Genomic DNA, 15,715 nt, shown 5'->3' on the forward strand with positions numbered 1-15,715 from the left:
GCAGCGTGGAGGAGCTGGGAAAGGGCTCCAGGAGGGTGATTTATTTGTGGGATTCCAGGAAGGGCTGGGGAAGCCTCAGCGAGGTGCTGAAGCCCAGGTCAGGAGTCAGCCCTGTCTCGGTGATATATTTAGAGCGGGATAATGTAAGCGACAGGAGTTAAAAAAATGAAAAATCCGTGGAGGAGGTGCAGATCCATCCCCTTGGCCGGGGAGTTACTGGATGATCTGAGCCAGGGAACAGATAGTTGGATTTCCCTAGTTTCTCCCTTCAAATAAATCACAACTCCAGAGCCCTTTAAACTCTGCAATATGATCTGTTCCAATAAGGAAGGGAATGAAAGGCTGCGTCTCTCTGGAAGCCTCCAGAGCCATAAATCTACTATGTACAAACACATACCAGATTTCCAAGTGCATTTATTTTATTGTATTGTTTTAACAGAAAAATCAAACTGCAATAAACTCAGTCCCTCATTAGCTGTCTCTGTGTCCAGGCCAAACGCTGCTAACGAATAAAATCAGGACAAAGGAATGTGGCTGTCGGTCAAAAGCCCGGCCGGGCGCTGACCCCCCCTCGAAAGGCGCTTCCCCACGAGTCCCACAGAGGCAGCGGGATCGGGGGGAGCCGAGGGGCCGGCTCCTGCGCTGCGGGTTCGCTGGGGCGTCACCCCAAATCCAGAACCCCCCCGCGGGACCCGGCACCCCCACCATGGATCCGGCACCCCTGCCTGGCCCGCGCCGCAGCAGCTGGAGTTTAGTTTAGGGGTTTCTTGCATTAGTTTGGTGAGGCCCCCGATGTTGCGCGCCCCAAGCGAGACGCTAAAGAGCGGCAGGAGCACAGGGCAGTTTGGGTGGGGGACACGCGCGTGCCCCCGCCCCAGCGGGCTCCAGGAGACTGCCCAGCTGCCCGCGAGGAGCGGCTTGAGCTATGTCTGAACTCATTAAGCACCAGGTCAAACAACACCCAAACTGGCAATGGGGGCAGTTTCGGAGTTGTTGGTCATTAATCATCCGCTGACAGTCCTGAAGGGTCCGGCTGCTCCGCTGAGCACGGCTCTCCGGGGGGGACGGGGGAGCCTGGGGACGGGGACGTGCCTGGCACCGGCGGCGGTGTGGACGGCGCAGTCCCCAGTGATCCGCACGGAGCATCCATCGGGTTTTCCCAAGCCCCCCGAAGCCACCCCGGGGGACAGACACGGAGGGTCCAGGCACGGAGCCACGCTGTCATGTCCCAAGTGCGGGAGATGCAGTGACTTGGGCTTATCCAGGAAAAAAAAAAAAAAAAAAAAAACGCCGAGCTGCCCGGGAAGGAAAAAGGAGCCTGTCTGCAGGATTTATGGCGCTGGTGCGGCCGAGCCGGAGAGCCCAGAGCAGCGCCCGCGCCGCGCGGGTCCCGCCTCAGCCCACGGAGAAATTCCTTACTTATTGAATCACATTTGTCATCCCTAAATACATATGCAGGCCCGTGTTTCTGAATCCATAAACATCTTTAACTAACTCCGCTCAGCGAGGCCTCTTTCAGCAGTAATTTATATTTAACTTTTTCCATATGCGGGGCCTGTCGCGTTGGTGTCATTTCCGGGAAAACCAGGGGGGCTTGGGGGGAGCTGGGGGGCGCGGGGGGAGCTGGGGGGAGTGCAGCGTGTCTTGGCCCGCTGGAGCAGCCCAGCTGCTGGCACGGCGCGAGAAATCCACCCGGCAGAGCCAGTGCTCATTAATCATTTGAACTACTAAACTGCCAGCTCCTTTCAAGATCTTTCAAGAAGTGTTTTCACCCAAAATAGAGTTGAAAACGCGCCGGGCCCTACTTTCAGAGTCTCATCCATCTGGCCATTATGGGGAGTGTCAGGCGGCTCTGACAGACAAGGCTGCTCTGTTCGAGGGGCCCCGGCTCCCGCAACCTGTCATATCGTGGGGCTGATCGCATCTGACAGCTCCATTTGTACCTACCCAAGAGATAAAAGGGCCGTTCACGGCGGCGGAGAGAAGAGCACGGGGGAGAGGGATGAGCAGGGGCACCCCGGGGTGGTGGCGGGGTGCCGGCAGCATCCCTGTACCCCGCTCCACCCCACGCTCACACCATGGAGAGAATTGCCCCTTTTTCCCCCAAAACCCCATTGCTGCGCTGTGCTGGGGGGCAAGCTGCTGGCTGCCAGCCGTGCAAAGTCGGGTGCAACCTGGAGCAACAAAAGGCCGGGAGCCAGAGGGGCTCCTGCGCCCACTGCCCACGCTCTGGCTGTGCCGTGGCTCCGTGCCGAGCTCTCCCCGTTGCCCTGGCCCGCTCGGAGCATCCCCTGCCAAGCCCTGGCCTCCATCTCCCTCTACACTCACCTGCGAGCGTGCCGGGTGCTGTATGCAACCCCCAGTGCTCAAGCAGCGTGAGCCCGACCCCAAAACCAGCACGATAGACCCCAACGCTGCGAGAGCTTCCCTCGTGGCCTGGAGGGCTGCGGGCTCTGCCTCGCACCAGGACGCACCAGCAAGTGACCCGAGCTGGGGCTGGGACTCCGGGCAGGTTCATCAGGCAGCCATGGACCAGAGACGGTGGGCACGGGGCTCCGCTGGTGCCCGCCGCAGGATTCCCCCACCGGTGCACAGCAGCCAGAAAAGTTCAGGAATTATCACGGCGGCAATCGGGGCTGAGCACGTCTGTGCAGCTGGAGGAGCGGGCGAGGTGTGTGCCCAGCAGCTGTCCCTAATACAAAATTCAACCAGAGCCTGAGAGACGCGCAGAAACCCCAGAAAGAACAAAGGGCTTTTTGGCTCCATTTTCCAGCAGCTGGGGCAGCAAATTCTCCTTCCCAGCCCTGCCGTGCAAGGGGTTGTTGTCTGGGGCAGGTTGAGCAATAATTTTCTCGCAAACCTCAGGTTGCTCCACGCCTGTGACAAATCAGCAGCTCCCTGTGAGCCCGGCTCGCGCTTTGCTTCGTGGCAGAGACATTTTCCACAGAACATGGCTCTTCCTACCTTGGAGGGAGGACCTGGCTGCTGTCCTGCTCCAGCCCACGGATGTCGCTGAGGAAACTGGAATGAAACCCCACGAAGGTATCCACGGCTCCAGCAGAAACCATCAGTCGCTTCTGTGGGAGCTCTGCCCGGCGGAGCGGGGCTCCCAGCCTCGCCGAGGGGGCAACGGGCAGCCCCATCCTTGGGTGGCCGCTGGCCCCAAGCCGGGATGGCGAAAGGGTTAATTGCTTCCCGCTCCCAGCCTGGCGAGGGTGGAAATCAGGAGAGGGTGGAAATCAGGAGAGGAGCGTGGCATCAGCCGGGTCTGGGTGGCAGCGAGCAAACGAGCCAGGAGAGAAAAATGCAGCAAATCTTTTGGGTGCTTCCAGTCTCCCCTCTCCTCCCTCCCCAGCAGGAGAGGAGCGCAGAGAAGGCAGCGAGGGCTTAGCAAGAAAGATCCAGCACATCTTTAAATGCTTCAGTCCCCCCTCTCCTCTGTCCTCCACTCTCAGAGCACCCCTCAACCACCCCTCCTGTGGGAGCTGCTCCTGGCGAGGCGGCACCGGTACCCCCGGGCTCCCACCGGTCCCTTTTTCTTTGGAGCAGCAGCATCTCCCACTCCCAGTGAGGCACTGGTGGCCGGCGGAGATGCGTGAGCTGCTGTGGTAGCACTGGTGTGGTCCCGCGTGCTGCCGGCGAGCTGCCCTCCTGCAGACATGGGGGACAAAACCAAGGCCGTTTCAGCTCTCAGCTCCGGCAGGGTGTCTGCAGGCTGGCTTTTATAAAGCCCCCCCAAAGCTGCCGGGTGCCCAGGATGCTGCATGTCCTTCGGCTGCCTCCGGGTTTTATCAGGCCAGGAGGGACGATCCCGGCGTTTGGGACCACGAGGTGTTGGCGGAGGTCATGTCACAGCCTGCGCGGCGTCGAGCGTGTCCCCCAGCTCTGCTCGGCCCGCGGGCTCAGCTCTGCGGCAGCGGCGTCCCCACGGCTCTTCTGGGTCCATCCTGGCGGGGGTCACGGCCCCTCCGTCCCGTCTCGTGCACCGCGCTGGAAGGTGGGATGAAGTCACGGTGAAGCTGCTCCGGGAGGTTTCCATAAACACCGTGTTAGAAAACATTATGGTCTGTGGAAATCTGTTTGTTATTGTGAATTGAGCTACAGGAATATTCTCTGTAAACTGAGCTGTCAGCCGAGCGTCTCCCCCAGCGTTCTCCAGCGAGCGTTTAGCTGAGACGTTTGTGTATACAGAATTACGACTCTTCAGTTATTCATCATGATAATAAACAGAGAGAGAACTATTAACCATGCATCACAGTAATGAACGGGATCACTTACACGCGCACCGGTGTAAATCTGCGCGAGCGGGGCCGCGCTCCGCGGGGAACGGCTGCAGCCCTGCGCCGCTTTGGGCTCAGCCCGCAGAGTTTTGCGTTCTGCCAGTGGCCCCCGACGCTGCAGGAGAAGGGGGGAGCCACGGCCACGGGTCACGCTGGGCACTTCCCATGGGGTAACTGGTGACCAGCCAAAACCGGGCGTCCCGCTGCGGTGGGGGGGACGTCGGTGCGTCGCTGTTGCACGCTGCCGCCGGTGCTGCCGGGAGGATTCGCGCCGCACACCAATTTATGGCCGGGGAAGCGACGGCAGCGGCTCCTCAGCCATCACGCAAAGCCATATGAAAGCCCTCTCCCACCCGCAGCGTTCCTGGTTGCCGCAGTGCCCCGGGGCGCTTGCCCAGGCTCTTCTGGCTTGGGGGGAGCTCCCTGAGCACCTCGAGGTCTTTGCTCTTCTCCACTCGCCTCCTCCAAGGCCTCTCGTCATCTGTGCTGTCCCGCTGCTCGGACTGGCTGGTGGCAAACCACAGGCCAGGGCAGCGCCAGGCTGCGGCACGGGGCCACGCTCACGGCTGCAAACCGGGGGTGCAGCTTTGCAGCCCGGTGCCCCCAGGCTGCCCCATCCATTCCACTGTCCCGGCTCTGGCACACAGCCCCGGGCAGAAGGAGCTCTGCCGGCAGCAGCGTTGGCTGCCGGGGCCGTCTCCGAGCACGGGTCTGTCCCTCCGGGTCTGCTCTGAGCACACGCGGCACAAAGCACCCCCCAAAGCAAACCCCTGACCTCCGGGCCGGTCGCGGGGATGCTGGTGGGGGAACAGGAGAGCTCCACACCACTCAGGCCACGAGGACAAACACAGAGCCCGTATTCTCCGGGGCTTCCACCAGGGCTCACGCAGAAAGAAAAGCTGCTTTATGCAGCTGAGAAACTTCTCATCCACCCACCATCGCTTCTGCTCCGGCCCTTGCCTCTGCATCCTGACCTGACCTCCTCTTGGCGGGCGCGCACCAGCCCTCGAAGACTTTGTGCTCCGGTCTGCTCTCTGAAACGCCTTGTACGCCTGCGGGCAGACACCTCTGCATCACCTAAAAGACATCGGGGATTTGCGTGCAGGAGAGGAAGGAAAACAACAAAAAAAAATACGGCCTTGCTCTTTCATTCACATATTTATTAGGTGGACAGATCATTTGCGGTCAGATGGGCTTCGGGCTTTACAAACGGGGATATTTATATGGCACGCAGCACGGCGGAGCTGTTCTGCATGTGCGTCCAAGTCATTCCTTCCCCAGCACAAGGTATAATGTTGCCTTTGTTCGGCGGCCTCCGAGGGCCCGGCACAGCAAAGCTCGGCCGGGCCCCTCCGCCGCACCCGCGCAGCCCCGCACGCCCGCCTGCACCCAGCACCCGGTCCTGCACGGCCCCGGCAACTGCCGCAATAAATCAATAGGAAAATAGAGGCTGCCAGTTAGACTAAACAAGTGCATTTGCAAGGATTGCTAACCCTCATTAATCACTCTGACAGTCCTAAAAACACATTTCCCCTTTAATGACTGTATTTGGATAATCAGAGCTTTTTCCTCGTGGCGCGGGGTGACTGACGGCGGGCGCGATTGCGGCGAGCGCCGGCACCGGGGTCACCGGCGAGTCAAGCGCTGGAGGTCGCCGGCAGCTCGGGGCGAGCCGGAGAAGTTGCCGTTGTGCAACGGGGAGGGGAGCCGGTGCAGCCCCGAACGCGCCGGCCCCGTGTCCAACACCCACCTGCGTTACCCCACCCCAAACCACCCCCTGCCAGCTGGGTTTGAAAGGGCCTTTTTTTTTTGTCGCTCCGCGTTCCCTTTAGGTGACTTTTGCCTCCTGGAGAGGTTTGAAACCTCGCACATTTTTCTGTATAAATGATGCAACACATTAATGCACAGCACATTATGAAAATGGTAATTCAAACCCATACAACTCTAAATTAAGCCATACATTATCCGACCCACTCAGCCATATATTTTGTAGAAAGACAGGATTGAATCAAATCAAACCGAAACTGTGGAGTGCAGGTTGTTAGACAGAATGATTAATAAAGTGCATCCCAGCGCTCTTATTATAAAATGAATTCTGCAATAACCTGGGCATACATTACATAGGGAGTTATTTAATATATTGGCAACACAATCATTCCCTACCAGATAAAGCCCCCGAGTGCCGACTGCTATCAGATGATACTTTGCAGTGTCTACACAGTCTGGCCCCAGTGCTGCAGTCTTTAGGGAGGGAAAAAAATATTCCTGGGGGAACCTTCTGCACGGCAGGACGAATCCGAGCAGCCTCCAGCTCCCGCCGTCGGCGGAGGGAAGGCGCACGGGCTCAGCTTTGGAGCTGGGAGCATCCTGGTGCGAGGAGGGGTTTGGGGGGACGGGGGAGATGGATCTTGGTGCCTGGCAGTTCACCCTGCCCTGGGAGAAGGGCTCCGGCAGGATGGGGGGCTGTGGGAGCCCCTCAGCCCCTGCCTGGGCTGCTCCGCGGCAGCAACTTGCCAGCTGGCCCACGGCACGGCCGCAGCAGCCCCGAGACCCAGTGTCGGCCACGCTGGGCTACTGTGCCTCGTGGATGGCCACAGGCATGGCGGCATCGCCCTCTTGCCCCGCGGCTCTCCCCAGCTGGGGGAGAAACTCCGTGGCATGTGGCTACGGGCGGGGAGAAGCACGGTGGCACAAAATGCCGCGGCAGGGACCCGCGACAGGCGCGGCATTTCGGAGCAGCGGCTCGGGAGCCGTGATTGACGCCGGGGAGCAGCGAGGCCGACACTGAGCAGCATCACCGGTGGGAGTGGGGGCCACATCCAGGGAGCAGCGATGCTCCCGAGGGGTTGGGGGGCCCGGCAACGCCTTCAAATGCCACCGCGCAGCTCCGCGGCACAGGGGATGGTGGCACAGGAGCTGCCCCGCCGGCGCTCTGCCCGATGCCCTGCGCACGGCAAACGTCGGCCGCGACGCCCAGAGCCAAAGGGTTCAGCATCCGGCTGGGACGCGGGGAGGGGGGACACCGGTGCGGTGGCAGCAGCATAGGCCTGGCCCCCCTGTCCTGCCGGGCTGAGCAAACAGCCGCCGCAAAGCCCCCTCTGCTCCGAGCCCAGCCCTGCTAATCCCAGGCCCTCGTCCGGCAAACGCCCCCCGCGAAGGAGCCGGGACCACCGCGCGCAGAGCCGGACCTGAGCCACGACTGCAGCGGGGGCAAGGGGTAGCCACAGACCCGCAAAACCTGCCTCCCCCCAGCTGTGGGGAGCTCGAGGACGGTGCTGGCCACCCCCCACACCAGCCGAGGGGAGAGCGGCCCCCAGCACCACCAGTCTCCCCCATTTCCAGCGGGAGAGCCCGGGCAGGGCCCTCCCCGCCGGCCGCACGCCCACGGCCACGCTCGCAGGAACGGGCCAAAAAATAAAAAAATCCCACTGGCAAAACAAGTCCCTGTTTTAAGCGCATTATTTTTCAGCTCAAAGGACACAAAGGAATTTAAACACAGGGCATAAGGCAATATAGAGAAGGCAATTAACTGGGATTAATTGCATGACTCACCCAAAATGCAACACGAGTAAAGCGCTCAACGGCAGGAAAAAAAAAAATAAAAAAGTGATGTGGGGCAACAGGAGCACGTGGGATTTCGAGGGGGAGCGGGGGCACGGCCGGGGGGTCCCGCAGCAAAGGGTGGGCTGCTGCTGGAATCAAAGCCCCTTCCTCGGGGCACGGGGTGGGCGGCAGCGGGGGCCCCCCCGCCCTGCCCGCCGCAGCCGGGGTGCGCCGTGGGGGGCTGACACAGCCCGGCCGCTCGCGATCCCCATTTCGGAGCCGTTTATCACCCCCCCGCGCTCCTCGCACCGACAGCGGAAAGATGAAATGGGGATGGGGGGGACACGCACACAGAGAAGCCTCCGCGCCAGCTCGCCGCCGCCCGCGCACCCCCTCCGCGCGTCCCGCACCCCGCTTCTGGTGCAATTCCATCCCCCCCCCCCAAAAAAAACCCCCCGAATTTCTGCGGTGGCCGCAGCGATACGAGGCGTTGCCATCGCTGCCGGGGCGGGGGGGACACACGCACACACACACGACGGGGACCGGGGGGGCTCTTCGCATCGATTTGAGCTCAATCGCCTTCTCGAAGCTTCCCCCGCCGCCACGCACGAGAAAACCGGGCGCTCCCCTCCCGCGGCCACACGCACCCACGCGAGGGAGGAGGAGGAATGGGGGGGCCGCGGACGCCCCTTTTCCCCCTCCGGGAGCCCCCCCCGGGGCGGGCAGCGATGCCGGGGAAGTGGGGGGGGGGGTCCCCGGGCCGGGTCCCGCCACCCCCGGGGAGGGCGGGGGGGGGGGGGGGCTCCGGGGCTCGCGCCGCCGCCGCTAGATGGCGCTGAGAGCCCGCGAGCCCCCCCGGTACCGGCGGGGGGGGGACCGGGACGAGAGAAGACACCACAGGGTGAATATAACCAAGAGTCATTTATTAACAAAATCAGACTTACCAAGCCGGAGCTCATCCACCCGCCACGCTCGCCGCCCTCCCGGTGCGCACCGGTCCTGGAGCCGCCGCTCGTCGGGGTCCCCCCCCCCTCGGGGTGGTGGGGGGGACACACAAACACACACGCACAAACACCCCCGGTCCTGCTCCCCACGGCGGGGCCCGGCCGCGGGTGGGGAGCGGTGGGTGCGGGCGGGGCTGCCCGAGGCAAGAGCCGCGGCGTGGGATGGGGGGCGGGGGGCGGCCGGGCTTTGGCCCGTCTGTCCGCCACGGCCGCCCCCCCCGCCCCGACACATCGCAAAAAAAAAAAGAGAAAAAAAAGAAAAAAAAATAATAAAAAAAAATTACATCTGTTAACTTTACAAATGAAGAGGAACAGAATCCCAGAATGATAAACACGGAGGGGGAAGGAGGAAAATGCCTTTTGTTTTTTCCTTGTGTGTCAGGAGTCATGCAAGAATTTCTCAGGGGGAAATTAAGATGGGGGAAGAAAAAAAAATTAAAAAGGAACAGAAGGGTCAAAATAGGAAAAATAAAAGCCCCACACCTGCAAAGAATTTTTTTTCTTTTTTTCTTTTTTTTTTTTTTTTTTGGACACAGACTTTTTGCATACCATTGATTCATTGGTGTATTAATGCACTTATATTCCCAGCTTTAAGCTAACATACAGTAAATAAATACACAGTCCAAGGAGGGAGCGGGGGGGCTGGGGCGAGGAGGAGGAGGCTGGAGCAGGGGCTGCCGTAGTTACTGATATCCCAGTGCGGAAGCTGAAGTTAGTCTTTGGCCGTAGAGCGCGTACGGAGAGTAGTAAGGTCCGGCGGCCGCCAAGGAGGGCACCGGCAGCGCGCCGGCCGTGGGCAAGTGGCTCTTGCCGTAGGGGTGGTACCTGTTTAGTCCCAAAGTGTGTGGGCTCCTCAAGGAGAGCGAGGCCGGTAACGTGTTGGGGCTCCCGGGGGCGGCGGGCGGGAGGTGGAGGTGGCAGGAGGCCGCGGAGCCCAGCCCGGAGGTAGGGTAACCCGCCAAGAGTTTCTCCGCCCCCGGCAGGGCTGTGTGGGTCCGTAGGTGGGTGAGCAGCTCCTCCGAGGTGGCAAACCTCTTGTCGCAGGGTCCGCTGGCAGACACCCAGTTGCATATGTGGGGCAGGGGGTCGTTCTGCAGCATGAAGCCGTAGGTGTAGAGGGGGTGGCCGGGCAGGCTGGGGGTGCCGCTGGAGGAGAGCGTGGTGTGCACCGAGTGCAGGGGGTGCGTGGGGTACACCAAGGGGTATCCGCTCTTCAGGCTGCCCGGGTCGTGCACGCAGCTGGAGCAGTTGCTGGAGCCCAGGTGCGAGGCGCTGTGGTAGCCCAGGCAATACGGGTCCCGGCATAATCCCTGCATGAAGGAGGGCGGCGAGGCGCCGGTGAGCGGGCTGGAGCTGGGCGGCTTCCCCGGCAGCCCCAGGGCCCCCGGCAGCTGGCTGCCCACCAGGCCCGGCTTGGTGGGGTCCAGCCCGGGCACGAACTGGGACGGGTAGCCGGCGTAGGCGCCGACGATGGAGCCGTGGTAGCCGATGCTGGAAGGCGGCAGCGGGAAGACGGAGTGGCCCGGCTTGTAGGGCGAGACGGGGGCCACATGGCCGGCGGGCGGCAGGGCGGGGGGCTCCGATTTGCGGCCCGAGGGGGGCTCGCCGTGCGCCCCAGGCTCCGCCACCCCACGCCCCAGCCCCCCGCCCGTGCCCTCGGGGCTGGGCTTGCCCGCCTCGGGCTCCTTCTTCTCCTCGGCGCCCTTGGGGTCGGCGTGCTGGGGCGAGGCGCCGCGGGAGCCACCGGGCGAGGCGGCGGCGTGCGGGGGGAACGGCGGGCAAGCGGCGCTGGGCACCCGAAAGCCGGCCTTGTCCGCGCCGCCCTCCTTGCGCGGCTCCCCGCCACCCTTCGAGTAGGGTTTGAAGCTGGACTTGTCCTCGGGGGGCGCGTCCCCGCTGCCCGGGGGCTTGAGGGCGGCGGGGCGGGCGGCGGGCTCCTTCTCGGCGGCGGGCAGCCCGGCGGCGGCCACGGCGTTCAGCTTGGAGGAGGGCGGCGGGTCCGGTTTGCCGATCTGCGAGCAGGTCTGGGCCAGCAGCGCCAGCGGGCTCTTCTTGGCGTCCAGCTGCGGGCGGAGCGGAGCCGGGTCAGGGGGGGACCCCGACGGCGCCCCCGGCCTCCAACCCCCCTCCCCCGCCCTTCCTCCGCATCCCGCCCCCCAAAATCCCGGGTCCAGCGGGGTCGGGCCCGGCGCTGAGCCGCGGCGCGGGTGGATGGCGGGGGGGAGGGGGGGGGCGATGCGCCCGGCCGGGGAGAAGAACCGGGGTGTGTGTGGGGGGGGCGGCAGCCGGGCTGCAGCGGCTGCGGGCGGAGGGAAGGAGCGGCTCGGGGGGAGCCGCGAGCCCCGGGAAGAGCCCGGCCGGGAGCGGCGGGCAGGGGGGAGCCCCGGGGTTGGGGGGGGGGGTTGGGGGGGCGGCGGGCACTGACCTCGATGGGGCTGACGGGCGTGGAGGAGAGCGGCTGGAGGTACTCGGGGTGCAGGAGGTGGCCGCCGTGGGCGCTGAGCATCTTCAGGACGCGGATGGGCAGCCGGCTGGCCTGGCGCAGCGGGTCGGCGGGGGGCGGCCGGGGCGACGGGGCGCCCGCGGCTCCGCGGCTCGGCGGGGTCCTCGGCCGGGGCCCGCCGGGGGCACCGCTCATTTGGTGGGGGGGGGTGGGGGGGGGGAAAGGGGAAGGGGAGGGGGGGGGGAGGGCGGGCGCCGGGCTCCGCGGGGCCGGGCCGGGCCGGGCGGGCGGCGGAGCGGCGGCGGCGGCGGCCCCGGCGAGACGAAACCCTTCCCCGGCCCCACCGACACGTCAAATAGCCCCGATGGCGGCCGCGCTCCGAGGGGGCCGGCGCCGCGCACCAATCCGCGCCCGGCCGGGCCCCCGGGGCGGGGAGAGCCGCCGGTGGGGGGGGCGAACCGCCGGTGGGGGGGGCGAACCGCCGCCGCCGCCCCGCGCCGCGCCGCCGCGTGGGGGAGAGACGCCCACGGCCCCGCCGGCGCGGATCGGAGTGGGGTGCTCGGGTGGCGGAGCGGGGCTTGGTGCTGCTGGCACGGCTCGGCACGGCACGGCACGGGGGGCAGAGCGGGGTATTGGCTGGCGGGGCTCGGCTCGGATGGCGTGGCATGGCTCGGCACGGCATGGCACGGCTCGGAGGGCAGAGCACGGCACGGCATGGCACGGCATGGCACAGCTCAGATGGCATGGCATGGCACTGCTGGCACAGCTTGGCATGGCATGGCGTGGCTCAGCTGGCAGAGCATGGCGTGGCATGACACAGCCTGGATGGCATAGCACAGCTCAGATGGCATGGCACGGCACTGCTGGCACAGCTTGGCATGGCATGGCATGGGTCAGCTGGCACGGCACTGCTGGCACAGCTTGGCATGGCATGGCACGGGTCAGCTGGCACGGCACTGCTGACACAGCTTGGCATGGCATGGCACAGCCTGGATGGCATAGCACGGCACTGCTGGCACAGCTCAGCATGGCATGGCATGACACGGATGGCAGAGCATGGCAGGGATGGCATGACTTGGCATGGCATGGCACAGCTTGGATGGCATGGCATGGTGCTGCTGGCACAGCTTGGCACAGCTCGGCACAGCATGGCATGGCTCAGATGTCCTGGCATGGCTTGGCACTGCTGGCACAGCACGGCATGGCATAGCTTGGCTGGCAGAGCATGGCACGGCATGGCATGACTCGGTGCAGCATGGCAGAGCTCAGATGGCAGAGCACGGCACGGTGCTGCTGGCACAGCTTAGAACGGCACACCACGGCTCCGCGGGCCCGGCCGGGCTGGTCACGGCTCCGCTGGCACACCCGGGCACAGCCTGGCTGCCGCGGCATCAGACCGGGTCAGCCTGGCACGGCTCTGCGCGGCGCGGCTCAGCACCCTGCTGCAGCGGGTCCCGCAGGGCCAGCACGGCTTCCACGCGGCCTTTTTTCTCTCGCAGGTGCGGCGGCCGCCAGCAGTCGGATTATTTTTCTCAGCGGCAGCGAGTGGCTCTCACAGCGCATCTTCCGTCCTCGGGGCAGTGACCAGCCGCCGACCGTTTCACGCCGTCAGTAAACCCGCAGCCGCCAGTGCGGGTCAGTGCCCCGGCAACGGGGCCACCTTAGCCCGGGTCCCACAAAAAGCAGCAACTCCCCCACGTACCTACAACATTCCTTCCTTTCAGGGCTTTTCTACTTCCTTTGGTTTGCAGAGTCTTAAAAATGTGCCAGTGACAGTGCAGACCGCTGTATAACTAATTAAACTTCCTAACAATTAACTTCCTATTTCTAGTTACCTTTTCCAGTCGTCTTTGAATTAAATTCACAGACCCCTGGGACTCCACAGGGGTGGGGAAGCTGAAAATCCCCATCCCACCGCGATCAGCCATGAGGAGCTGAGGCCCAGGGATAAATCTCGGAGCTTTACTCTGGTCTTGCCCATCCTGGAGTAACGTCCAGCGTGGGGCGGCTGCGGGGTCCCGGCGGGGCGGGGAGCGGCTCCCCTGGCTCTCCTGGGCTTCCACTGGGAGCTGCTGGGAGAACGGGGGCTTGGGAGAGACGTGCGAAGGGATGGGGACGTGGGGTCATGGGAGAAAGTTGGGGGGGGGTGAGTACTGAGAACCCTTGGCCTGGAGAAAGGGGATGTGGTGTCCTCGGGAAAGGGAGGTGAGGAGCTGGGCGGATGCTCCGCTGCGAAGGGCCCCGTGTCAGGTCCCGAACGGTGACGGAACAAGTGTTTCGTGCAGGGGGGTGATGTCATCGCTGCGCTGCTAAAATCAAGGCTCATCTGGAACAAATTCCGTGCCGAGAGCCCGCTAACCCACCCCTCTGGCTGGCACCGTGTGCCACCCGCGTGTTTAGGACTCTGGATATTCGACATTTTGGGGTTTTCCTCTGGCTGAAGGCGCATCGTTTGCCCAGGGCAGGGCCATGGCCATTGCTCGCGGTGGAGCCGGGGCTGGTGGGGAGGAACCGGCCTTCCTGGGGCTGGGGGCCCGCTCTGGGCAGTGCCGCGGCCCAGACCCCCCTCTGCCCTGCCTGGTTTGGGTTTCAGTCCCTCCCGCCTACCCAGAGAGGGAGAGGGGGAAGAGGGAGACACACAGACACCTCTAATTAATCATATTAACTCCTGACAGATGCTTTATGTCCCAACAATGTTGCTATTATTAAGTTCATGCGGCCACCCCTCACCAAGCCCGTCTGCGCCGGCTTCTGGGAAAAAAGGCTTTGCTGGATTTCCCCAGCGAGCGCCGGCATCGCCCCGGTGCAGCCCGACGCCAAGTCCCGCTTCTCCAACCGCTATCAATCACGCCGATGGTCGGACCTGTCAGTTTTCCCTCTTTGTGAGGCTTTTTTCTTCTTTTTTTCCCCCCTCCCGAAGCTGACCGCAAGATTGATTCAATCCGGACAGCGGGGATGTAAACGGAGAGGCGCTGCCTTTCAAAGGAGCCATTCAAGTAAGGAGGAAAGGGAAAAAAATCTTTCCTCAAAGTCACTCGAGTTGTACGCCAACAACAACACGGCCTTAACAAAATAACATAAAATAAGGTGGGACAAGTGCGTAAGAGCAGCGGCGGTGGGAGCCGCTCCCCAGCGGATGCTGGAGCAGAGCGAGGGCACGGAGCGGCGATACCTCCGGGTTTATCGCTTCCCCCATGGCTCTTCTCGAAGGCCTGACCCTGCTCCGGTGCTGGCGCGAATGTGTCTGGTGCCAGCTCGTGTTTGCTGGATTAAAACTTCATCAAAGGGCCGTCGCGGGTAACGGCGAATCCCGCTCGGTGTCAACGCCCTTCCCGTCTCTGGTTGTCTTCTTCATTCTAAAACCCGTGCGGGTCTTGTTCTCATGAAGGGGAACAGGGACCAGAGAGAGGGAAAACCAAGCTCCCTTGTGCTGGGTTCAGCTCTGCTCCACGACAAGTCTCTGCTTAGAGAACACCCACCACAACGGGCCGTCAAATAAAACAAGCGAGACCACTCGCCGAATAAAAGTAACAGGGGCATCAAATGAAAAGCAAAATATTTGGAGTAAAAGTAAAGCCAAAGAAGACAAAAAGCCTCCGTGAGCGCTTTCAGAAATGACTAATGATATTGTTGCTCCCTGATCGGGGCTTGCCCCACCTGGGCTGCTCTTAAAGGGGTTTTATTTTCCCAAGGACGTATCCCAGCGCAGAGCCCTAACAGCGCCGATGGACTCCGATGTTTTTGCAGCCTGCAGAGCAGGGCCGAGGAAGAGGGAATTGTGTTTTTCTTTACGTTTAAGAGCTTTCAGCAACTTGGGGTGACTCCCAGGCCGGGCTTTCGGGTGACACACACCGCGGGGGTGCCCCTCGCTCCGTGGGCCCCTTTCTGGCCTCGTCCCACCGGTTCTGGGTGGTGCAGAAAGGTACTTTCCAGGGGAAGGCACACACGATGCTCCAGGTATTTTTTAAAGAGTGAGAAAAAAGCCAACTAGGAAATGAGTGATGTGCAGGTACTGCTGGAAACCCCCTCGGCCCCAGCCCTGCCTGCGGAGCTGCCTGCGCAGGGCACGTGCCCTTCGCGAGGGGTAGGACAGCAAGCCTGACTTCTAGGAAATGGCTGTCTGAGGCTGTCGTTATACAAACCACGGCATTAGATACGTAAATATTAACTTAAATACATAAATATTAACTGCATCAAAAGAAAGTGTCTTTCCTGGGGAGTCAAGCGTGTTCCTTTACCTGCCCGCTTCTCTATTTTTGCAGGAATACCCTCTCCAGCTTTGCGACACGTTCTGGATGCGCAGAAGGTCGCTCCGAGCCCTCCGAGCTTTCCGTGTGGCGGCACAGGGAGACGCCAGCTCCGGGCATGGGCACCCCGAGTCCTGGGGGAGCTGGGGGGTGCAGAGCGGGCGGGGAGCAGCGGCCGGCCGCCGCGGGCGGAGAAGG

General features: G+C 62.9%; 1 protein-coding gene and 1 long non-coding RNA gene across 2 annotated transcripts; one reads left to right on the forward strand and one right to left on the reverse strand.

Moving 5' to 3' along the window:
- Positions 1-8,725: 8,725 nt before the first annotated feature.
- Positions 8,726-11,465, reverse strand: ZNF703 (zinc finger protein 703). The gene is made up of 2 exons (XM_074852083.1): positions 11,253-11,465; positions 8,726-10,890 (listed from the first exon to the last, which is right to left on the reverse strand). Exons 1-2 carry the CDS (start codon positions 11,463-11,465, stop codon positions 9,511-9,513), a joined length of 1,593 nt encoding a protein of 530 aa, XP_074708184.1. The 3' UTR covers positions 8,726-9,510.
- LOC141935655 (uncharacterized) lies at positions 10,772-13,103 on the forward strand. The gene is made up of 2 exons (XR_012626600.1): positions 10,772-10,849; positions 12,770-13,103. It is a non-coding gene; the product is annotated as an uncharacterized LOC141935655 (long non-coding RNA).
- Positions 13,104-15,715: the final 2,612 nt, after the last annotated feature.

Source organism: Strix uralensis, chromosome 28 (genome assembly GCF_047716275.1).
Source record: "Strix uralensis isolate ZFMK-TIS-50842 chromosome 28, bStrUra1, whole genome shotgun sequence".
In the NCBI taxonomy this organism is placed as follows: Eukaryota; Metazoa; Chordata; class Aves; order Strigiformes; family Strigidae; genus Strix; species Strix uralensis.

Coding starts and splice junctions, on each gene's coding strand:
- ZNF703 (XM_074852083.1), bottom strand. CDS start 11,465: ATGAGCGGTGCCCCCGGCGGGCCCCGGCCGAGGACCCCGCCGAGCCGC. Junction 10,891..11,252: donor CGCCCGTCAGCCCCATCGAG/GTCAGTGCCCGC, acceptor CTCCGCCCGCAG/CTGGACGCCAAGAAGAGCCC.